Genomic DNA, 25,329 nt, shown 5'->3' on the forward strand with positions numbered 1-25,329 from the left:
TGCTGGCCTCTAACTTCAGCATGATCAGGTGTTGAGGCTAATGGGAAAATGGCAACATCTGGAAAGCCACAGGTTCCTCATACCTGGCTTATAATAATGAAGGAATGTGTGGGTGGTTTTTTTTTTTCATTTTTTCTTTTGCACTTTGGACTATAAATGTGGCCTGGAAGGACTATGGGAGGAATCCAGCACGATGCAATGGCAATTGTTCCATCAGTGTGCAAGCTTTTCAGCTTGCCAGGTGGAACGATACCCCTTTCCCCCCCCTCCGCATGCTAGCCTGGGGGTTCTCCTAACTCCCCCATCATTTTGGGGATTGTTAGGTGTGTACAGAGGGAGGCAAGAAGCCCCACTCTTTTAGCAGGGACCCCTTGCACTGGCTTCTGCTAGTGGGGCTTGTTAGTTGAATCCTGCTCTTGGTCTGAGATGATGTGTTTCCCTTTTCAAATGGGTTCTGCAAAACCTTTCTTGGCTCTGTTAGTCTTCATTTTGTGAGTAATTGTGAATGGGACACAATTTCTTGTTAAAGGACACTGAGGGTGAGCTCTCATGAGGGGAAACTTAGATACTGGTAAGTGATAAAAAGTTGACTTGCAGCTTATAAAATGGTTTCCTGTAAGGCTAACTGAGCATGGTTTCAACTTGATAGTGCACAAGCTACACACCTTGACTTACTAGAACTAACATGTCATTTTTGCAGAACATCTTGTTGTCTGAATGTTTCTACTCATTTTTTGATCTGCGGAAGGAATTCAAGAAATGTTGTCCTGGCTCACCTGAAATCGAGAAATTGGATGCTAAAGCCATGGCGGAATGTATCCTTTTAAAATAAACGAAGTGTTAAGAGCAAGTTTAATCTTTAGACCGTCTGGAAGAATTGTGATTCAGTTCAGCTTGCCTCTGAAGCTCCTTTCTTCAAGGTTCTCCCCTTTAAAACCAGTCAGAGTGTCCTTGGAGGCAGAAACACTCTCTGGTTCTTGGAATGTTGCAATTTCTGATGTTAGATTTTTTGCTACAAGACCATGTCGTGTTTGCTTGGCACAGGTACCCCTCTCTACTCTATCATTTCCAAGGTTTGCCCTTGGAAGTCAGATCAGATTCTCTCTCCTGGCTTTTTTGTTATTTGCACACAATTCTGCCTGGCAGGGTGTATTGTGATTAGTTGCAGAGCTAAATCAGACCCCTGTCAACCATTGGGGCTGGGGCTGAGGGGAAGAAGGGTGACTGTTCTTGGGTTTCTCCACAGTAGTGTTCTTAATTACACCACTATTGCAAGCACAACGTTATGCTGCTTGGTTGCTCTGTGGACTTCTCTACCTGAGTTAGAGTCCAGCAACATCTAGAGGGCCACAGCTTGACTACCCCTGCCCTGTGCAGATTGGTTCTTTAGGTTCCACTGCCCTGGGGATTTGGAAACGCTGAATTTCATCCCCAGCCAGCATGAGTTGGGGATAAGGGATCATGCTATTGCTAAATCTTCTTTGGTTACCTCACTGAAATTTTGACTATAAAGGGGGGGAAGCAAATGAGGAGAGCACATTTTGAGCTGGAAAAAAAATCAGAGGGGGAAGGGTTAAGCGGACTCTTCTTGCTGTTTTTCAGTTTCTGATTGAGCCACCTGCAGCTGCTTTTCATTTTTTCTTTTAAAATAGGAAAGGTTGGGAAATAGTTAACATGCGTCAGCCATGGGACATCTAATCCGACCCTCCAAGGTCTCTCTTGCTTTGCCATCTGCTGCTTCTTTTGAGTAGGAGGCATAACTAGCCTTTCTGTCAGACTCATGCAGAGGTTTGGCATCATGCGCACCACACAAACCAAACTGAAGCTTTTTAATTATTTGTAAAAGTACCTTAACAAAGGGGCCAGTAGCAGGTGGCGGTTTGGGGAGGCAGTGCTCACCTGCTGCTGCTGCGTACCAAGAGGTGAGGTGAGGGGTGAGGTGGTGGGAAGGTCAGTGTGGTGTACTGTATATGCTGTGGCAGAGCCAGTGAGCTGGTGGGAGGCCAGGTAAACACTGCTGCTGCACTGCCACTGCCAGGACATCTTCTGCTGAATAAGGCCCATGTATCCAAACCACTGCAGTGTAGTAGTTAGAGTGCTGGACTAGGACTTGGGCGATCAGGGTTCAAATCCCCACTCAGCCAAGAAGCCCACTTGGTTGACTTTGGACCAGTTACTATCTCCTTGCCTCTTATCTCGCCTCGAGCTCCATTGAGAAAAGGTGGGATATAAATTTAATAAATATTAGTCTTAAATGTTATTTGATGATAGTTGCTACAGGCACCTTGCTGTGCTGTGTCTGAAGGCATGGCTTTCTCACCTTATGGCGGTCTTCTCTGAAGCCTTCCATAACTTGTTCACTTTTATTTATTAACTTTATACAGTATCCTGGCCTTCCTCCCAAAGAAGCCTAAATACAGGATTTCAAACAGGATCTAACTAACACCGAGTTCTTTTCCTTTCTAATGTATTGGCAGCTATGCTCCTGTTAAGATAGGACATTGGCTTTTTGTGCTGCAGCATCACCTTGCTGACTCAAGTTCCCTTGGTCCACTACAACTCGTGTGCCAGCCTTAGTTGCCCATCATGTTATATAGCCATAAATGATAAGGCACTGACTTGTGGGTTTATCAGCCTAGTTCTTTGGTGTGAGATCTTCCCAGCATGCTGACCAACGAGCTAGGGAATCGGCTGTTCCAACTTGGATCCTAAAGTGGCCCTGTGTTTTACAGCTATCTGCATTCCCTTTCCCCTGCAGCAATTCATCACCATTCTCCACTTGCAGAGCTCGCTCAGCTTGTTTCTGGTTGCAGATGCCTCAAGGGTGGAGTGAATCAAGTTTGCATAGCTGCCCATATATCGTGTGCCTTCGGAGGATACATTCTGCTGTTCCCTTAACAGTCAGACATGCAGAAATCATTACATGGCCAATATAAGTATACTTGCCACTAGAAATGCCCACATGACTTGCTTTTGAAATTCTATTCAAATGTTTGAAGGAAATACAGTTTTGTCCTCCTAGCACTGTGCCACAGGATACAGGCTGGGGCAGTAGCCTTTAGTTGCAATGTGAAATTACACAAAAATGATGGTGATAATTTTATTATTCGTACCCCACCCACCCGACTGGGTTGCATCGGCCACTCTGGGCAGCTTCCAACAGATATAAAAACTTCCTTATACAGCGGTACCTTGGTTTACAACCATAATCCGTTCAGGAGGTCTGTTTGTAAACCAAAACAGGTTGTAACCCGAGGCGCGCTTTCGCCGATGGGGCCTTCAAAAAAAAATTGTTCGTAATCCAGGAAAAAAAGGGTTTTAATCCCCCCCCAAACGGTTGCAAACTTCCAGGTTTGACGTGTTTGTAATCCAAAACGTATGCAAACCAAGGTTCCACTGTACAGGAAAATTATTTGATTATTTATTTATTGCATTTATATCTCACTGTTTTTCCAAGGAGCTCAAGGTAGCATAGATGGTTCTTCCCCCTCATCTACCATCATAATCTTCCCTTCATAATCCCCACAACAACCTCTGTGAGGCAAATAAGGCTGAGAGGCAGTGACTGAGCCAAGGCCACCCAGTGAGCCTCATCGTTTGGCAAGATCCTAAGTACTATACCATGATGGCGCTCAAGTTATCGGAACGGTGTTCTGAAAAGCAATGTGAAGTAGCTACGGGAGGTGAACCAGCACTTGTACTACATGATGTGTAGGCTTGAACACAGGAGGGCAGAAGTGTAGAGAGACTGGGGGAATGTGCATCACACCGAATCCTAATTTTGCCAAGTGCATCTCGCATGCTCCTAACCTTTGCATATTTAGTCTTACAAAGGCTCCCAATTGCAAGGAAGGCAGGAGGTGCAGCACACCCCACCACTGCTGGGAGTGGGACTGACAAACACACCCCTCTTCCTCTAGTCATTTTTGCCTCTGCTATTAAGCAGTAGGCTGCTCTGCAGTACAAACATCTTGTGCATGAGTAGCTAGTGCATCAGGTAAAAGCCCAGGTAGAAGTCTCTCTCTCTCGAGATGCTTCTCTTCCATTTGCAAAGACGCTCTCTCTCATGGCGAGTATTCAGGGAGATGCCTCCTTCTGCCTTCTGAAGTGGTACAGCCCTAGGAAGGCAGTGTTGGAAACAGACATGAAATCTAGGAGCTAAATGTCACCTTAAACCTAGTTTATGGGCGCAGCAATGGAATGTCTAGGCACACTTTTTTATAAGAAGAATACAAAGCTGAAAAGGAATGAGCTGCCCCTAAAGTATTATGTTCATTTTCCACATGGTTGTAGTCCTTCCCCTGCCCAGCTCCCTAATACACTGGACCCTCCGGTTACGTACCACTCTGGATACGTAACTTTCAGGAAGTATATTCTTCTGGGTTTCGCCGCATGCACAGAAGCGGCGCCTCTGGTTACGGATTTTTCGGGGTGTGCACGGAATGAATTAAATCCATAACCAGAGGGTCCACTATATTCTTAAGAGGGTCTCTTCTCCAGTCTTCAGAGAATAGCTGGAAATGGGGAGGGAGAAAAAGGTTCTCCTTTCCTTCCACTCTGCAGTTTTAATGTGAAATCTTAGGTGCAGTACTGCGCCTAGAGCTCAGAAACGGCTCGCGCTAATGAAATTCTGTTGCCAAATGCACCTAGTTGCCAAATGCACCTAGAACAATGGGAGTTTTGAACACTGCAAGGAGGACTGTGTTGGGTTCTCCCCCCCACCCCCGAACATTTTTTCATTGGCTTTGAGATGTTAATGGTTTGTGGGAAAGGATAAATGCTAGTCGTAGATATGCTAAGAGTCTAGACTCTGACTTCATCAAGCACGTCTGATTCAATTTCAACCAATGTTACACTGACAATTTGAGGAATCGTATAAAATGGAAGAAATGCTGTGGTTGGTAATCTACGGGAGCAGGAGGGGGCTCCTTTAAAAACAAAATGCTAATCTGTCAGAGTATCAAAGAGGAAAAAGTCTAATAACGATGTGCAGATCAATGGCCAGAACTAATAATGCAGCATGACAATGGCAGAGCCATTAATTGTGAGTAACTGGAAACGAAACCATTTTATGTAGGAAAAGAAATATTTCTCATGCAAATGCTTTCATGCAGAGGTTTGCAGTGCCGCAGAAGCAAAGAGTCTCATTTTGTGTTTGACAACCTGTTTTATAAAAATAAATCTGAAGCATGAGGTGTGTAATGGATGTACTTAGTTCCAATATATATGATCATATACAGAAATTACTGTTCATATTTTTGTGTGTGTGATATATAAATAGGGATACAGTATATATTGATTACAATAACTAATGAAGTAGTAGGGACGCGGGTGGTGCTGTGGTGTAAACCACTGAGCCTCTTGGGCTTGCTGATCGGAAGGTCTGCAGTTCAATTCCCTGCGATTCCCAGCTCCTGCCAACCTAGCAGTTCGAAAGCATGCCAGTGCAAGTAGATAAATAGGTACCGCTGCAGCGGGAAGGTAAGCGGTGCTTCCGGGCGCTTTGGTTTCTGTCACAGTGTTCTGTTGCGCCAGAATTGGTTTAGTCATTCTGGCCACATGACCTGGAAAGCTGTCTGTGGACAAACGCCAGCTCCCTCGGCCTGAAAGCAAGATGAGCGCCGCAACCTCATAGTCGCCATTGACTGGACGTAACCATCCAGGGGTCCTTTACCTTTTACCTTTAATGTAGTAGTTCTTCACACAGCACATAGTCAAACTATGGAACTCGTTCCCCCAGGCAGCCACCGACTTGAATGACTTCAAAAGAGGATTAGACAGATTTGTGGAGCATAGGGCACTCAATGGCTACTAGCCAAGACAGCTGTGCTCTAACCTCCACAGCTGGAGACAGAAGTGCTTCCAAATACCAGTTGCTGGAAACCAGGTGAGGGGAAAGTGCTTTTGTGCTCACGTTCTGCTCACTGGTTTCCCACACACATTTGGTTGGCCACTGAGAACAGGATGCTGGAGTAGATGAGCCATTAGCCTGACCTAGCAGGCATTTTCTTAACGTTAAGCAAAATACCTGTTTCGTTACTGTAATAGATTCATGGCTTTAGTGCTTAACTTCATCATTCCAAGATCAGAGGAAACATGTTTGATGCTTTAAAAAGTTATATCGCGTGTCAGATCTCATCAAGATTGCGAATATTTTCCTTTTGTACATTTCCAGCTCTTAATGTTTCTAATTACTCCTTTAATAGTATGGTGGGTGGGCAGATACCTAGATGTGGAGGATATGAGAGAACAGGCCTAGGGACAAACACCGCAGTGAATCGATACAGGTTGATTACTGGCCCTGAAGCATAATCTGTTTAAATTGCTGCTTTAAGATTCTTGACTTAACACCAATGCTCAGATCTGAATCTTAAGAGCAGTTTGCCACAGAATTTTGGAATGTCTCAGGTGGAAGACATGGGAAACGTCATTTTAACACTAATCTCAGAACCATACAGTAAGCTGTTTGTTTTTCCGGATGCCTGTTCCTGGTAAATCTGTCGTCGCTTTGTCTTTGGGGTCTGATTGACAGGGATAACTTGTTTTTTTAAAAGAAATATAGGATATGCAGGTGTGCCATAATTTCCTCCCTTCCCCGCTGACTATCCAGGTACTAAAGGCTGGTGAGCCAGTTCTGTTGCAAGATTAAATGTTTCGAACTAGACTACCAGAAAGCCAGCTAATGAACTTAGAAATCAGCAGAATGAAAAGGAAATTGTGGTGCAGTGGCAGGAAAATCTGTGGCTCTCAAGATGCTGGTGGGCTCTAGCTCCCATTAGCCCCAGCCGCTAGAGTCCAGCAACATCTGGAGGACCATACAGCTCCCAGATTCTGCTATAGCCCTCTTTCCTCACATGAAAGTACAACATAGATGCAAAGAGGCTGTGGGGATCACATGCTCAGCCTGAGAGTTCTAAATCACATGAGGAACCTACACAGAAATAATAAAACTTCCTGCCATTGTCATCCATGATGGGTGGACCATAATCTCCAGTTTCTCAGCTTCCTTTCTTTTTAAAATAGGGGCAAGTTTCTAGCATGTTGTGGAATCTAACCGATAAGACAAAATATGCAGACACCGTTCCCATATTTGTGAGAATGAGTCTGCTCATCGTATTTTAGTGTTTTACTCCTCACCCCAGAGAAAAATTCCTGCGGGTACACATGCTCCCTGCTTTAAATATTCTCATGTGAGGGACTGAGAGGAGCTGCACAACTTTGGAGGCAGAGACTAAACATAGAGCCCTGTAACCCTGTTGTTGCCTTTTTGCACAAGTGACACTCCATTTACTTAAAAATACACCAGCTTCAGAAGCAGCTCCAGGCTTAGTATGGTTGGCAGAGAAGAGGCCCCATCGATGTGTAATTGTTGGGTTGATTTGAGGAATCACGCAGCAATTCTTGATACAAGAAGTGCTTTTTCGAGGTGTACAATTGTCCCCTTCTTTGGCTACATGGTGGAAGGTATATATTACTCTGGGTCACTAACATGTCGCTAACTTCATGCTGCTGTGTTTTGTAGATCACACATTTTCGGATCCAGAAAGGGTGAACTACAAATTTGAAAGTGGGACCTGGTAAGTGCATGCTCTTTATGTAACATGGGAAAGCAACAGTTTTTTTCCATTTTGAATCTGGCCTGCTGTTTTCCTTAGAATACAGTACTGTAACTTAGGGGCAGGGAAATGGATCCATACCTCCACTGCCCAGGCATCTTGCTTGTGAACTGACCTGTGGTGTCTGGGTGACTATCGTTAAGAGCTAAAAAGTTGTGCTAGGTGGACTAATGTTCTGACCCAGTATATATATATATTTTAAAAAATATCATTACAATTAAACTCAACCCTCCTTCCAAGGAGCTCAGGATAGCATACTTTGTTCTATTCCTATATTATCTTTGCAACCACCCTGTGAGGTAGATTAAGACTTAAGCGATAGTGACTGGCTAAGCAGGTCAGTTGAAATTAAGGGACATAAATGAGGCATGGTCGCTAACTTTAGTGGGACTACTCTGAGTAAATGTTAGTTTACTACAACCTATAGCCTTAAATACATTTCACTACCTGCAAGGAGCTTACAATATAAAAATGATAAGGTAGGAAAGAGGGTAGGAAAGAGACAAAGAAGCAAGACTGCCACAGATAGCCTATTCAAAACATCTGCAGCCTAGTGGTGACAACATTGGCTCTTGGTTTTTTCTCTACTTCAATTTTTGAAGATTACAGCCTATTGGAAGACAGGCCCATAATTTCAAAACTGGTTGAGATTCTCTTTTTGGGGGGTGGGGGGATAAGTCTCTCCCTGACTTCTTGCGATGGCATTTTGAAGAACGTTGGATGTGAGCCTATAGAAGATATCCTTGGCTCTAGTCATGGTTCATGGTGATAGGCAAGTTTTAAGTTTATATCCTTCTGCTTGATCTACAGCAGCAAGATGGAACTTGTAGATGATAACACCATAATCCGAGCAAGAGGCTTACCATGGCAGTCATCGGACCAGGACATTGCTAGGTTCTTCAAAGGCCTTAATATTGCCAAGTTAGTTCTCTCATTTAGTAACGTTTGTTATTTTAAGCCATGTTCTCAAACTGTTTCCTGGAGTTGGCGTATTGGCTGCCCTTGGCGACCAACTGAAATTTGTATTTGACATGACCCTGCTAAATACAAAATTAAAAAATTCCTTCAGTAGCACCTTAAAGACCAACTAAGTTTTTATTTTGGTATGCGTTTTTGTGTGCATGCACACTTCATCAGATACTGCTAAATACAGTGAAGGCTAAATGCAACTATTGTAGGGTTGAGCCCCTGCTCCCCAGCTCATAGCTAAGAAAGAGGGCTGGAAATTTGCCTCCCTTGCACTAAGCCTTAGGCCAAGTGTGGGGCCTAGACTTGCTTGCTGAGGTTAATGGGAGTTGTAGTTCAGCAACATCTGGTGGGCAAAAGCTTCTGCACACCTGCCTTTGGCACGCAGGAAGCAGTGGGGAAACTCATGGCTTTTGAAATGTCTCCAAGGCTCAGTAAAGGAACAAAGCCTCCCTGGGCCTAGGTGAAAGCCAGGGGCTCTCCTTCATCCCGTGTTCTTGCCAGAAGAAAATATGCACTTGCCAGTGACAAGCTAGTGAGTGCATTTGTGCATCTTTTATCTTACTTTTTTCATTTCCTGAGTTGCCCAGCAGCTGAGTTAAAAATCAGGCAAAATACAATCACAATGCAGCAAAGCCACAGCTAGAATAGTTTATTTTTTGTTTGAAAAAAATGGACTTTAATGTCTTTTCCTGGACTTTCTGAAATTGGCATGTGTGCAAAAGTGGTCAACTTATGGCCCTCCAGATGTTGGTGGACTATTACTCCCACTGAACCTGTGGCCCAACTGTTGTCAGTCACCTGATTCTGTGAAATGAAATGAAATGAAACCTTTATTACGGCCAAAGGCCCACAAGACCTGATTCTGTCATAACAACAGATGACAACTTCAGATGGGCTTGCTCCTTGCTGTCATCTGATTGGCACGGACAGCAAGCCCTGCTTTGCCTTTTTGCAAGTGCGGTTTGCATTCAGACCACAGCTGTGAGGAGAGCATTTTGCTCTGCCAACAAGCAAAGCTGTGCAGAGAGGGAAAATGTCTGTTGCAGAGCCAGTTTGAATGAACAGCTCTGAAGGGGCTTGCAGACGGCACTTTAGCCTCCTGTTTGTTCCTTTGCAAAGACCTCTTTACCTGCCCCACACCTGATGTCACACATGACATCTGGTGTGGGGCTGGCAGGAATGTTTGGCGGACCCTTCTCAGACATCCTCTTTTCATATTCTCATATTTCATATGCATGAATAAGAAATATCCTTGTCTGTACTTCCTTGAATTAATTATTTTTTAAAACTCTGCAGTAAGAGAACCCCTATTCTATAGCAGGAGTCAGTAGCTCAATTCTCAGTCTGTATACAGTTATGTAACCTTCTTGCTTTTCAGGGTAGGTTTTTTTTTTAAGCGCACACTATTGATTAAAAAGGTGCTTTTTGTTTTTTTAAAAAATACCGACTATTTTTAAAATGCCAGTAGTGGGAACATTTCAGAAGTGAAGGACTTTGCTGCTGAGGTTCACATGCAAGTAGCTACTCCTGTTTTCAAAAGAGGTGTGTGAATGCACCTAAGAACATCCAGTGCTACTTGCCTTTGATTTATGCAAATGCTGGTTTTGCAAGGTAAGACATACCGGTAATGCTTTGTGTGGCTCACGGCTGCCTCTGTTTGCTGCCTTAACTCTTTAGAGGAGGGGCCGCACTTTGCCTCAATGCACAAGGCAGGAGGAACGGAGAAGCTCTTGTCAGGTTTGTCAGTGAGGAGCACCGAGATCTGGCGTTGCAAAGGCACAAGCATCACATGGGGAACCGGTACATTGAGGTATGTTGCTCAAGTTCCAAAATCGGTGTTTGGATTAAATGGTGGGGAGGGCTTCTCCAAGCATGATAATTTCCCTTTCCCTTTCTCAGGTGTACAAAGCGACTGGGGAGGACTTCTTAAAAATTGCTGGAGGTAATTGTTCTTTAATCCGGTGGTGGGTTATTATTTTTTTATGGTAGGGTTTTAATGTATGAATTTACTATTCTGTACACCACTTTTATAAATGTTTTTTGCTTTGCTTATTTGTTGCATTTATATCCCACCTTTTCCTCCAAGGAGCTCCAGGTGGCAGACATGGTTGTCGTAATCACACCGACCCTGTGAGGTCTGTTAGGCTGAGAGGCTGTGACTGGCTCAAGTTGTGAGCTGCATGGCTGAGTAGGGATTTGAACCCTGGTCTCCTTGGTCTTACACTCCCAACTGCTGCTATGTCACACGGGGTATCTAGCATGTTAATTACATGGTCAAATGAAACTGTCCTATGGAGTTGAACATTTTGTCTGTCCAGCCAAATCCCTGGGCCAGATCTCTCTCTGCCATTAAGCTTCCAGAGTGGTCTGAGGTACAGCCTCCCTGCCCCCTCAGCTCAGGTACTCTCTCTTTGAAGGTGCAAGGAGGTGCATTTTATATAACTTGGCACTGATCCTGAGGGCACCAGTCATATTTTGAGAATGAGCAGTAAGGTAATGTTCCAGGGACATGGTGGCGCTGTGGTCTAAACCACTGAGCCTCTTGGGCTTGCCGATCGTAAGGTTGACGGTTCGAATCCGCATGACGAGGTGCGCTCCCATTGCTCTGTCCCAGCTCCTGCCAATCTAGGAGTTCGAAAGCATACCAGCGTGAGTAGATAAATAGGTACCACTGTGGCAGGAAGGTAAATGGAGTTTCCATGTGCTCTGGTTTCCATCAAGGTGTTCCATTGTGTCAGAAGTGGTTTAGTCATGCTGGCCACATGACCCGGAAAGCTGTCTGTGGACTAACGTCGGCTCCCTCGGCCTGAAAGCAATATGAGCACCGCAACCCCATAGTTGCCATTGACTGGACTTAACCATCCAGGGGCCCTTTACCATTTTACCTATAGTAATGTGGCTTCAAAAAGAATGGGGCACTTTTGGCACACTGGCCAACATATTTCAGTGGTACCTCGGGTTACAAACGCTTTGGGTTACAAACACGTTGGGTTACAAACTCTGCTAACCCGGAAGTAGTACCTTGGGTTACGAACTTTGCCCCAGGATGAGAATGGAAATCACGCACCGGCGGCGGCAGGAGGCCCCATTAGCGAAAGCGCACCTCAGGTTAAGAAAGGTTGCAGGTTAAGAATGGACCTCCGGAACGAATTAAGTTCGTAACCCGAGGTACCACTATCTGTGTGGGTTTATTGGGGTGGGTTGTTGTGGGCAATTATTGCTTGCTTGTTGTTTTGTTAAGTATTTTCTGCTTACATGCTGTAAACCACTCTTTGATCTTCAGATGAAGGGCGGGTATATTATTATTAAAAATAATAATAATAATAGACTGGCATAAAATTGGATGTGGAGAGAGCAGCTACGAAGGTCTCAGCTATTCAGACCCCACCAATGCACTGTAGATGGGACTTGCATTGTACAACTTTAATGTATGAACTGGGCTTTAATGCAGAACTATTCAGTTGAAAGTATGGAGCGGCTGTGCCTCAAGCTCTCCTTGCCCTGCCATTGTCATGCAACTCTGACTGTACTTTGTCTAGGCTCCCTGCGTATTTTGGAACCCCATCTCCCAGGGAGCGAACATGGGTGCAGCAGGTTCCCCACTGCAGATGCCTTTTCTGAATGTTGAAACCAGAAGGAGCCACATGAGAATAGGGAGGCAGTGAAAAGTGTGGCCCTGCAGACCCTCACGTGGCAGGCCTGTATTTGCCATGACCTTGCAGCTGTTTGGATACTGGGGGAAGGCAAAAGGTTACAGAAATTGCTTCACTATGGAGTTAGGTGCAATAAGCTTTTAGGTGCCACTGTGCAGTAGCGTGATTCACGAGAAAGAGGTCTGCTTCCTGCTGCTGAGAGAAAGTTTTGGTGCAGGCCCAGTTTTGCAAGATTTTATCTGGGTGTGATCATGCTATTATAGCCTTTGATCATGCCACTATAGCCTTCTGTCTTTGTAGATGAAGGGCTGTACCAAGACAGGCTGTTGGCTCATCTGTTGCGTAGAGCTGCACTAGGTGTCCTTGTAACTCGGGAATGTGGAGCCTGTGGCCCTGCAGATGTTGCTGGACTATAGCTCCCCTCATCTTTGACCTTTGTCCATACTGGGAGTTGTGTTGTACCTAGAGATTTGACTGAGGACCTTCTGTCTGCAGGTCTTGTGCTCTGCCTCTGAGCTATGGTGCATTCTCAAAGCTCCTCGGCAGGAATAGTTAGCATTTTTAAAAGTAATAAGACTTCCACCACACACACACACACCACTGTTGGGGGAAGCAGGAGGGACTAGCTGCCATTCCCACAAAGTCCTTTCAGAATGCTAATTATTAAAAAAATGTACCGTAACTACAACAATCCTTATGGAAAACTCCCTACCTGCTGATCTGCTGCATATTTCAAAAAGTTGCTTGTTTGAATTTGGAAACCTTTGAAGATATCACAACCAAATTTTGTGGGGTGGTTCCTGAGATCAAGGAGCAGGTTTTCATCCACACTTAGATGAAACTGGAAACCGTTTCACGTTGCAGTGGCTGACCGAACCTTTCAAATCTGCACTGATTCTAGCCACCTGATTTCAAAACGGCACTGGGTTTCTTTTCCTTCTTCGAATTCCCAAGCAGCCTTGTATTTGGCATTGTTAATAGGGCAAAAAAAAAATTTGATTGTAGACTCTTTGGGGCAAAGGCCAGTCCCCTTGCATTTATAAGGCACTTCGTACACTTAAAGGGCAATAAAAATAGCTTCTTGATTTGCAAGCTTAGCATTTCAAAAGCACTAGTTGCGTGCAGGCTCCGAAAAACTAAACAAATCCCACACGTTGCCTCAGGTAAGGGTGGACCTCGCAAACAGCTAAAGGAATTTCATTGCCAGACTTGTCGGGGTGTGTCCCGTGCGGTGGTATTTCTGGCTCTTGTATAGAAGTAAAGAAACTTCCATCCACCGCATACAGGTGAAACTCGGGAAATTAGAATATCGTCGAAAAGTGCAATTATTTCAGTAACGCAACTTAAAAGGTCAAACCAATATATGAGATAGATGCATGACAATGCAAAGCAAGATATGTCAAGCCTTTATTTGTTGTAATTGTAATCATTTGTCGTTAGGTGGGTCAGTTATAAACGGAATGTAATTAATGAAATGTAATAGTGATGTTTATTTTTGTTATTGTATTATTGTAACACTTTGTTTTATTACTGTGGAATTTCCAAAAGAAAGCATTTGTAAAAATTAAAAGAAAAATTAAAAATAAGTTGCATTACTGAAATAAATGCACTTTTTGACGATATTCTAATTTTCCGAGTTTCACCTGTACATTGAAGAGCACCCTTCTCTCAGTCGTAAAGATTTGCTGGGAACTGTTCCCTCACAGAGCTACAGTTCCCAGCACCTTTACAAACTACAGTTCCCATGATTCTCCCTGACAGGTAAAGTGGCACTGGAGTGCTTTAAATGTACAGTGTAGATGTGAGTCTTCTTAAAATGAGCACAGGCCACACAGGGAGAGGGGTTGCTGCATTACATTACATTACATTACATTACATTACATTACATTACATTACATTATAGATTGATTAAATTTAGATACTGCCCTGTACCCAGAAGTCTCAGGGCGGTTCACAGAAAGGATAATAGAATCATAGAGTTGGAAGAGACCACAAGGGCCATCCAGTCCAACCCCCTGCCAAGCAGGAAACACCATCAAAGCATTCTTGACATATGCCTGTCAAGCCTCTGCTTAAAGACCTCCAAAGAAGGAGACTCCACCACACTTCTTGGCAGCAAATTCCACTGTCGAACAGCTCTTACTGTCAGGAAGTTCTTCCTAATGTTTAGGTTGAATCTTCTTTCTTGTAGTTTGAATCCATTGCTCCGTGTCCGCTTCTCTGGAGCAGCAGAAAACAACCTTTCTCCCTCCTCTATATGACATCCTTTTATATATGGCTATCATATCACCCCTTAAACTTCTCTTCTCCAGGCTAAACATACCCAGCTCCCTAAGCCGTTCCTCATAAGGCATTGTTTCCAGGCCTTTGGCCATTTTGGTTGCCCTCCTCTGGACACGTTCCAGCTTGTCAATATCTTTCTTGAACTGTGGTGCCCAGAACTGGACACAGTACTCCAGGTGAGGTCTGACCAGAGCAGAATACAGTGGTACTATTACTTCCCTTGATCTAGATGCTATACTCCTATTGATGCAGCCCAGAATTGCATTGGCTTTTTTAGCTGCTGCATCAGACTGTTGACTCATGTTAAGTTTGTGGTCTACCAGGACTCATAGATCCTTTTCACACGTACTGCTCTCAAGCCAGGTGTCTCCCATCCTGTATTTGTGCCTTTCATTTTTTTTGCCCAAGTGTAGTACTTTACATTTCTCCTTGTTAAAATTCATCTTGTTTTCTTTGGCCCAGTTGTCTAATCTGTTAAGGTCATTTTGAAGTGTGATTCTGTCCTCTGGGGTATTAGCCACCGCTCCCAATTTGGTGTCGTCTGCAAACTTGCTCAGGATGCCCTCAAGCCCATCATCCAAGTCATTGATAAAGATGTTGAATAAGACTGGGCCCAAGACAGAACCCTGTGGCACCCCACTAGTCACTACTCTCCAGGATGAAGAGGAGCCATTGATGAGAACCCTTTGGGTTCGTTCAGTCAGCCAGTTAGAAATCCACTGAATGGTAGCATTGTCTAGCTTTTTTACAAGAATATCATGGGGCACCTTGTCAAAGGCCTTGCTGAAATCAAGATAGGCTAAATCCACAGCATTCCCTTCATCTACCAGGCTTGTAATTCTGTCAAAAAATGAGATCAGATTAGTTTGACATGACTTATTTTTCAGAAACCCATGCTAACTTTTAGTGATCACAGCGTTCCTTTCTAGGTGCTCACAGACCGTTTGCTTAATGATCTGCTCTAGAATCTTTCCTGGTATTGATGTCAGGCTGACTGGGCGGTAATTGTTTGGGTCCTTTCTTTTTCCCTTTTTGAAAATAGGGACAACATTTGCCCTCCTCCAGTCTGCTGGAACTTCGCCTGTTCTCCAGGAATTTTCAAGTATTATTGCCAGTGGTTCTGAAATCACCTCTGCCAGTTCTTTTAATACTCTTGGATGTAGTTCATCTGGCCCTGGAGACTTGAATACATCTAAACTAGCCAAGTATTCTTGTACTACCTCCTTACTTATTCTGGGTTGTGTTTCCCCTGCTGAATGATCAGCTCCATATTCTTCAGGTCGGGCATTGTTTTCTTTTTTGGAGAAGACTGAGGCAAAGAAGCTATTGAGGAGTTCTGCCCTTTCTCTGTCCCCTGTTCGCATTTCACCATCTTCTCCCCTAAGTGACCCCACTGCTTCCTTGTTCACAATATATAAAATCAAAATAGAATCAATAACCCAAATAACACCCCCCCCAAAGAGCCACATTTTTAAAGGGTATAGGATGTCCAAAGGCCTGGTTAAAAAGGAATATTTTTGCCTGGCGCCTAAAGGTGTATAATGAAGGCGCCAGGCGAACCTCCCTGGGGCATAGCTGCCAACTCTCCCGTTTTTCGCAGGAAACCCCCGGATTTTAATCCGTTTCCTGTTGTTATCCCGAATAGAAAAAAATCCTGTAAATCCCCGATTTCCCAACTGCCAGGGAGACTCTGTCTGCACATGTCTGGACATGCGCAGAACCGATTTCGGGTGCCGCTCTGCCCATGTCTGGGCACCGGAAATCGGGCAGCGCCAGCACTGGAAGCTGCTTCTACGCATGTTCAGAAGCGACTTCCGGTGCCGCGCCGCTGCTGATCCCAGATTTTTCAACCGGAGACTAGGCAGCTTCAGGGCCGTCTCAAGCACGTCGGGCGCCCTGGCACCGTGGTGCAGAGATCGCTCCGGCGCCCCCACTCCGTTTCTTGCTGTGGCTGGTGGGCGGGTGCAGCACGGTTTCCGTGCGGCGCCCTGGCGCTCTGCGCCACCCAGACTACCCCTAGAGCCGGCCCTGGGCAGCTATGCCCTGGGGAGAGCATTCCACAGACAAGGAGCCACTGCAGAAAAGGCCCGTTCTTGTGTTACCACACTCCAGACCTCTCGAGGAAAAGGCACACAAAGGAGGGCCTCAGAAGATGATCTCAGGGTCCGGGTAGGACAGGTTCATATGGAACAAGGCGGTCCTTGAGGCATTGCGGTCCTGAGCCATTTTACTATGTCATAACTGGGGGAAACGAACAACTATCTCAACTTCTAACTTCCTTGGTTCTTCAAGGCACATCGAATGAAGTGGCTCAGTTCCTTTCAAAAGAGAACCAAGTTATCCTTCGTATGCGCGGCCTCCCGTTCAGCGTAACCACCGACGAAGTGTTGGCGTTCTTTGGTCAGCACTGTCCCGTGACAGGTGGGAAAGAAGGGATCCTTTTCGTGACGTATCCTGACAGTAGGCCGACAGGGGATGCGTTTGTGTTGTTTGCCTGTGAGGAATATGCACAGAATGCGCTAAAGAAACACAAGGACTTGTTGGGGAAAAGGTACATAGAGCTCTTCAGGAGTACAGCTGCTGAGGTCCAGCAGGTGAGTTAAGGACTTGGATTTAATGTCATAAAAGGAATCTGTTGTGAAACTGAAGTTTTGTGGGACAGAGGCAGTTCTAGCAGGAGTCCATTCAGTGTTGGGTCCAGGGCCAATAAAAGATTATTTACTGTTTTATTTCATAAAATTTCTATATTGCTTGATTGTGTTACAACTTGGGTGTTTCTGAGCTTCAACTGTCAAGAAGTGTTCAGGAGATGAGTAACTGCCCCTCCCCTGTTTTTAAGGCCTCATTCATAGTGTCTTTCAAAAGGTTCACAAGCTGGTCACTCAGATTTTTATAATATTTAGCTGTTATTCCATCTGGCCCTGGAGACTTCCCTACCTTTGTTTGATTTATTGCTTCAATTACTTCTTGGGACAATGTTTCTGTGTTTAATATACTCATTTGCTCCTCTGTTATCTTTGGTACCTTACTGTTTTTGATATAATCTATCATCGTCAATTTCTCTGGTCCCTTTTTGTAAAAATCAGTAAAATATTTTAGAAAGGCTTCCCTTATTTCCTTTGTTTTCTCAGTTATTTTACCGTTAAGCTTTATCCTATTTACATAGTTATTTTGTTCACTTTTTCTCAATTGCCATGCCAGGAGTTTTCCTGGTTTATTGGTGTTTTCAAAAAATTTCTGTTCCCTTAATTTTCCATGCTATCTCTTCATTAACTACCATAGAATATTGTGATTGAAGTAATTTTATCGCCTGCTTTGTTGTTTCTCTATTTGGTGCTCTTATTAATTCTTTTTCTTTTTCTGCTATTTTATTTAAAATTTCCTTCCTTTTCTTCTCTCTTGTCTTTTTTTTTAATTGAATTTTTCTGAATAAATAGGCCTCTCATGACCGCCTTAGTAGCGTCCCAGACTATTTGAAGTTTGGTTTCATTATTCAAGTTTTGTTCAAAATATTCTCTTATTATCTTTTTTGGTCTTTTTCAAGAAAGTTTTTATCATCCAATATTTCTTCATCCAGTCTCCACCAAAAGTTGGACTGAGTATCTTTTTGTATTTCCATACTTACAAAATTATGATCTGACAGTATTCTTGGATCCATTTCAATTTTTTAAATTATTGATTCCAATACCAAACTGCATCCAGTCTGGCACTACTTCCATGAACATGAGAGAAAAAAGTTCAAACGGGTGCTTAACTCCCCAGATGTCTACCAATTTTATTGTTTCTGTCATTTCAAAAAAGGTTTTTGGAAGCCTACTTTTTCGTGTCTTTTTTCCTGATCGTTCTATCCTTCTCTAGTGATAGGACTCCATTAAGATCCCCCATCACTATTATTTTCTCATCTGCTAAATCTAATAATTCTGTTTCTAAATCTTGGAAGAATTTTGATTTATTTTCACTTGGTGCATATATCCCTACCAAAAAAAATTTTTCTCCTTGAAATTTAATTTGAACCATCAGTTTTCTCCCTTTCTCATCTTTTTGAATTAATTGTGGTTCAAGTGCAGGTTTAATATAGAAAACCACTCCACCTTTTTTTGGAAATACGTGCTGCAATAAATTCAATCCCTAATCTCTTATTGATCAAAATTTTCTCATGTTTCCTCGCAACATGAGTCTCTTGAAGGCAAATTATGTCCAGATTTCGTTTTAAAATCTCATGTTTCACCCTGTTCCTTTTTATTTTGTTATTTAAACTATTTGCATTCCAGGTTAATACTTTAAGGTTTGCCATTGTTTTGCTTAAAAACATTTTAACTATACAATATAAGCTTCAGAAGACACCTGAAGGCAGCCCTGTATAGGAAAACTTTTTAATGTTAAATTTCTGTTATGTTTATATATAACATGTTGGAAGCTGCCCAGAGTGGCTGGGGCAAGCCAGTTAGATGGACAGGGTACAAATAATAAATGACGATGTCAGCTTTTAAGTCTTGCTCAGAATTGCGCATTCAGATCCCAGCTGCAACATCTCTGTGCAATGGGCTGTAGCTTGAGAGAAGACGCATGATACCAGAATGTAGAATTCCAAAAGTGGTGATTGGAAAGTGTGTTTGTAGCGTACCAGTAACTCATTGAGTAATCCCTTTCTGTTTTCAATCTAACAAATGGGAGCAGGAATGTTACAGTTGGAGTGCAGTGGATCACAGCAGAGGGTTTTTCAGAGCCCAATTCCACTACCATCCCTGCAAACTTTTTTAATTGCGAGGGAGGCATTCCTCTTTTACAGTTTAAAACCTTTAAAAGGTCTGGTGGTGTTGGGGAGCTTGGAGAATGCATGGTTCACCAAGCCCAGCCCCTCCTTGCCACCCTTCCTTGGTCCCCTTTGGGACCCACCACCCTCACAAGCACCCTTGGTAGGGACGCAGGAGAGGGCCTTCTTGGTGGCTACTCCTCGACTTTGGAACTCCCTCCCTAGAGAAGTTAGGCTGGCTCCTTCCTTGTTGCCCTTCAGCCAGCAGGTGAGGACCGTCTTATTCCTAAGGCTTTGGGGAACAGACTGCTTTTTAATGAAAGGGCTGGTGCTGTGCAGCTTCTATTGTTATTATCTGTATTTTTTTTAAAATAGATTTTAAAAATATGGTTTTAATTATATTAATGTTTACCGCAATTGATTTTTATTTATTCCCCCCCCCCTCTAATTTTTTTTAGCTCTTCTTCTTTTATCTGTGAGCCACCTTGAGTTGCTGTCAGGGGGGAAAGGCAGGGTACAAACAAACAAACAAACAAACAGCCAGCCAGATGGGTAGGGTATAAATAATAAAATGGTTGTTGTTATTCTTATATGGGCCTCATGCTGGAAGGATGAGGCAGATCATTATTGCGTGCAAATGTATAGTTTGCCCTTCTGCCCTAAAGGGAGCCTAGGGCGGTTCACACCAATAAAATCACATGAACACAAATTAAAATGCTCATCTACTTGTACTACAGTCGGCTGTTAAGAAGCAGCAGTATAAAACCTTTGCCAGGCTACCGTCTCAAATGGTAGGCCTAACTCGGGTGGGTCGAGAGTTTGATGCCTCTCTGCTGTCAGCATTTGGGGATGCAGCATGAGACAAGTGCAATACACAGCCTTTACCTCCTGCTGGTTCACAAATGGAAGAGTCATTTCATAACCATAATTTATTATTTACACCCTGCCCATCTGGCTGGGTTTCCCCAGCCACTCTGGACGGCTCCCAACAGAATATTAAAAACACAATAAAACACCACAATCATTTCAAAATTTCCTAAACAGGGCTGCCTTCTGATGCCTTCTAAAAGTCAGATAGTTGTTGAATTCCTTGACATCTGATGGGAGGGCGTTCCACAGGGCGGGCGCCACTACCGAGAAAGCGGTCTGCCTGGTTCCTTGTAAGCTCACTTCTCGCAGGGAGGGAACCGCCAGAAGGCCCTCGGTGCTGGACTTCAGTGTCCGGGCTGAACGATGGGGGTGAAGATGCTCCTTCAAGTATGTATACCAGGCCAAGGCCATTTAGGGCTTTAAAGGTCAGTGCCAACACTTTGAATTGTGCTCGGAAACGTACTGGGAGCCCAATGTAGGTCTTTCAGGACCGGTGTTGTATTTTCTCAGCGGCCATTCCCAGTCACCAGTCTAGCTGCTGCATTCAAAAGTGCAGGATCTTCCGGTGTGCCTTGGGATTCCTCCTGCCAGTAAGAAGCCACCCCTTCTTTTTTCTCTTGGTCTCTCTGTACCCCATACACCAGCTGCCTACATAGAGGAGTGATCAGGCATGAGCTGTCTTACTTTGCTTTTAGTTAAATGGGAACTTGACAATGCTAACAAAATACGATGTGACGGTGCAGGCTATAGTCCGAAATACAGGGAAGCCACTCGGCTGTTAACGTATTTTTATTTTATTTTATTGCAGGTACTGAACAGATACTCATCTGTGCCTCTCATTCCTATCCCTGCTCCGCCCATCCTGCCCGTACTACCTCAGCAATTTGTACCTCCTACCAACGTCAGAGACTGCATACGGCTGCGGGGGCTTCCGTATGCCGCCACTATAGAAGACATTCTGGGATTCTTGGGAGAGTTCTCTGGAGATATCAGGACTCATGGGGTTCACATGGTATTAAATCACCAGGTAAGTGGAGAGGACAATCTCATTTTTCTCACAAGGGCACAGTATCAGTGGGGAGCCTCTAGCCTAATCAGGCCCGCCAGGCCTCTCCACTTGGTGCTCTTTGAAGCCATTTCAGCCAAGCCACTCCTACCTCCCTACACCTATAAGTTTGGAAGATGTGTGACCGAGCCAAATAGGGGGTTTGCAGATGCTGATGAGCAGCTGATGCGGGGAGGGGGGGCTTGCAAAGCACTGTGCACTGAGGCTCCCAGTTCCCCACTGCTACTGTATAGAACCCCCTTCCTGTGTGTTCTTGGCTTTTATAAAGGGCTGTCCTCAGAGAACTAAATAGTGGTAAACTCTGCCGTGGCCTGCAGCTTCTATCTATCTATTATTATTTCTTTATTGAACTAAAATGGAACATTTTTGCCTGGCGCTTAAAGGTGTATAATGAAGGCGCCAGGCAAACTTCCCTGGGAAGAGCATTCCACAGATAGGGAGCCACTGCAGAGAAGGCCCGTTCTTGTGTTGCCACCCTCTGAACCTCTTGAGGAGGGGGCACACGAAGGAGGGCCTCAGAAGATGGTCTGAGGGTCCAGGTAGGTTCATATGGAACAAGGCGGCCCTTGAGGCAGGATTCACAGCACATCAAAATTTGTACCTCCCACCTTGTTATGATGCTAACTGGGCACTACTACTGGTTGTTCCACAGCTGTTCTTCACTGGTAGCATGATTATGGGATGGAGTTGTACAGTTCTTGGGTGCCTAGCAACGGCCGGCAGTGTTTCCCGGCTACTGCTTGTTGGTGTAGAAATGGGTTTCGGTACCACATTGACTACAGGCCTGGCTCGGAAAGATGTTCTGCAATTATTTATCCTAGGTTGTAACATGAACTGTTTTAAGCTGTGCTCTTCAAATAACTTCCTGGTACATAGGAACTCTGTTGGACTGTTGCCCGACAGGCGTATTGCGGGTTTACAGCAAGGAATAAAAGTTATACCTTTCCCCCACTATTGAAACATAAAGGCTGCTAGATGAAACTTAGAAGAGCTATCATCACTGATGTTTTTTCTTTAAAAAAAAATTGAGTACCGTCTTTTTCACTCCATAAGATGCACTTATGGAGACGCACTCCATTTTTCCTCCCAAAAAGTAAGAGGAACTGTCTGTGCGTCTTATGGAGCGAATGCGTGGTCCCTGGAACTGAATTGCCCAGGGGTGAAAGGCACATCATGCTTTTTTATTTTTTAGAAAGAGCTAAAGGCTAACAAGAGGGAAAGAGAGTGTTGAAAGGAACCCGCTCAGCAGCTGATTGCAAGAGATTGGGGAGGGAGATAAGGGAGCTAGCTCCCTTCCCGGCCTGCCCAGGCCCCTTGCCCAGGCCTCAATTGTTGTCTGCAGAGGGAGGCTGTTTGTTTCCCCAGTGACATGTGACTGGCTGATTAGATTATCTGTCTGGAAACTGTAGAAATGGGTCCCTTTCCTAGAGAAGCTGCAGATCTGTGAGTTGAACCCCATAAAAACAGGATTTTCCCCCTTTGCAAGGTAAGCTAAACTACTTTGAGCTGATCCTAAAAAATGGACCTTTCCCCCTTTGCAAAAAAGATGCACAACTGTGAGCTGACACCCCAGAAAAACGGGGCTTTTTCCATTTGCAAAAAAAAAAACTGCACAACTTTGAGCTGATCCTCAAAAAAAATGGAGCATTCCCCCTTTGCAAAAGAAGCTTCCTCAAATATTTAATGGGGGGGCATAGGCACCTAGGCCTCTAGGAGTTGGTTGCTATGCCTAGGACTATTCAAGAAAGCAATTTTTTTCTTGTTTTCCTCCTCTTAAAAACTAGGTGCGTCCTATGGTTAGGTGCGTCCTATGGAGCGAAAAATATGGTAAATCATTTTGTCTTGATGCTGCAGCCTCTCACCTTTCTGCTTTTCCCCTCTTAGGGTCGTCCCTCTGGAGACGCTTTTATCCAAATGAAATCTTCAGACCGAGCATTTATGGCTGCTCAGAAGTGCCATAAGAAAACCATGAAGGACAGATACGTCGAAGTCTTTCAGTGTTCTGCAGAGGAGATGAACTTTGTATTAATGGGGGGCACTTTAAATCGAAATGGCTTATCCCCACCACCATGTAAGTTACCATGTAAGTTTAGCTTGGGTCTTGGCGCTACTTTCTGCTGTACGCTGGTAGGTGTCGGAGCTTCTTTCATCCATTCTGTTTTTGTGTTCCTCTCTTGGGAAGGGATCAGTGTGTCTGTGGGGTCTGGAATGCAAAGCTTTTCCCATCTGAAATCGGTAGCAGCCTTTGATTTTTGTTCTCCTTTTTGGCTGTGGACTACTGTGATTTGGAGAGGAATTTGCTTCTTTACTCTTGCTTTTCTGCTGACCCACACCTTTCCTACCCCCCACACCCTCTGGAGTTTAATTTGCACTGGGCAAGTGTTGATTTTGAGCACTTCAGCTCGGAATTGCAGGATCATGTTTTAAACTGACTGGCAGCAGGCGCCAATGTCAAATGTGGGTGCCTGGAAATGCAGAGGAGCATGTACAGGGCATTTCGTTACACCAAAGTCAGCCAAAATTCATGATGGGTTGTTGGGGAACAAAGAGCTTTTAGCTCAGATGGGCGAGACCTATGTATTCTGGCTGACATAGTAAAATACTATAAATATGTATATTTCAGTATATTTACACTTAAGAACCTCAGAAGGTATAGGTGACTATTTTCAATAGTCACAGCCTGGGTGAGAGAGGTGCTTAATTTAACATGGAGTCCAGGAGTGCTTCCTAATGACACGGGTGATTTGCCGTTAGTCACATCTGATCATAACTGTTCTACGTCAGGCTGAAAGTGGAATAGTGTCTTAGCTTCCAGAATCCAAATGGTACCCAAATGGACAGTTCCTCAGTCCCAAATGATTTTCAAGTGTGGTGACTTTCATTGGGACCATTGAGTACAGGTGGCAGGGAGAGAGAAATCATCCCTTCCCTCTGCCCTCCTGATCAAGATTGCTAGGTAATGCTATTTTGGCAAGGGAAGGGTTAAAGTGATGGGGTTGATTCCTAGAGAGGAGAGATGGATCACCAAGAAGGAAAAGGCTAAGAGGCCATTAACAACCTGTATGGGGTAAACGGCTGTGCAATGGGTCATCTGCACCCGAGGAAATTATATATCTATTCCGTTGTGTAGAAAAGGATGGACTTTCTGAGCTCTGGGAGGCAAAAGGGAAGCTGAAGAGGGAAAACATAAGAATGAAGTTTCTAATCCATGGGTAGGCAAACTAAGGCCCGGGGGCCAGATCCGGCCCAATCGCCTTCTAAATCTGGCCCGTGGTCAGTCCGGGAATCAGCGTGTTTTAACATGAGTAGAATGTGTGCTTTTATTTAAAATGCATCTCTGGGTTATTTGTGGGGCATGGGAATTCATGGTTTTTTTTCTTCAAAATATAGTCATACCCCCCCCCCCCACAAGGTCTGAGGGACAGTGGACCGGCCCCCTGCTGATAAAGTTTGCTGACACCTGTCACTTTGTTGATTAGATGCCCCATTTAAAAATGAGTGAACAAAGCCTGGCTATTCCACTATCAACGGCCAGTGAGAAGCTTCCAAGTTGAGTTTAGTCCAATATTTCTCCCTCTGTTCACATTCACAGAGTAGTTGCACCTGGTAAAAGTCTCCCAGGTGTATTGATCGGTTGATCTTGGACTAGCTTCTGTTTGCTCTGCAAAGTAAAACATAAAGCGAAAAAGCTGTGTCAAAAGGAATCCAGATTTGGAACCTGGCTAAATCCAGCAATGATGGGTCTATTTGCTTGTTTTGCTTAATTCCCATTTGACCAGCTCATGATCGTCACTAGGGAGTTACTTGGGGAGGGGGTGGACTCCACGTGCCCTGGGTCTGATCCAGCCCTCAGTAGATCTGTTGCCCCTGCAGGCTTCTTTCCTTCCTGTTTGATTTTATTACCTGAAAGCCTTCTGTACCCTTAACTCCTAACCATCAGTAGTGAGAGGAAGAAGCTGAGTGGGATGCTGGGAAGCAGGAAGGGACCCTTCCTCCTTGTGCAGTGTCCCCTCCACCCCTTCTCCACTGAGGATGCAAACGGCCAAGAGAGCAAGGGCGCAGGTGTCAGCACAAAAACTGATGCCAGAAAGATATGCCACAGATCCTCCAGGGATTCGG

At 44.4% G+C, this 25,329-nt stretch overlaps 1 protein-coding gene across 4 annotated transcripts in view; it reads left to right on the forward strand.

Annotated features, from left to right (window-relative positions):
- The window catches only part of ESRP1 (epithelial splicing regulatory protein 1), a 41,374-nt gene that overhangs the window by 7,924 nt on the left and 8,121 nt on the right, over positions 1-25,329 (forward strand). For 2 of the 4 annotated variants that reach the window (XM_035126447.3, XM_088675711.1), the window contains exons 4-12: positions 701-815; positions 6,362-6,457; positions 7,523-7,577; positions 8,427-8,537; positions 10,263-10,395; positions 10,485-10,527; positions 16,814-17,115; positions 20,953-21,171; positions 23,095-23,281. In XM_035126447.3, the coding sequence (XP_034982338.2) occupies positions 701-815; positions 6,362-6,457; positions 7,523-7,577; positions 8,427-8,537; positions 10,263-10,395; positions 10,485-10,527; positions 16,814-17,115; positions 20,953-21,171; positions 23,095-23,281 (1,261 nt within the window). Of the gene's footprint in view, positions 1-700; positions 816-6,361; positions 6,458-7,522; positions 7,578-8,426; positions 8,538-10,262; positions 10,396-10,484; positions 10,528-16,813; positions 17,116-20,952; positions 21,172-23,094; positions 23,294-25,329 lie in introns of all 4 variants that reach the window. The other 2 variants (XM_035126445.3, XM_035126446.3) reach the window with 1 other exon arrangement.

The sequence above is a fragment of the Zootoca vivipara genome, chromosome 8, assembly GCF_965207765.1.
Source record: "Zootoca vivipara chromosome 8, rZooViv2.hap1.1, whole genome shotgun sequence".
In the NCBI taxonomy this organism is placed as follows: Eukaryota; Metazoa; Chordata; class Lepidosauria; order Squamata; family Lacertidae; genus Zootoca; species Zootoca vivipara.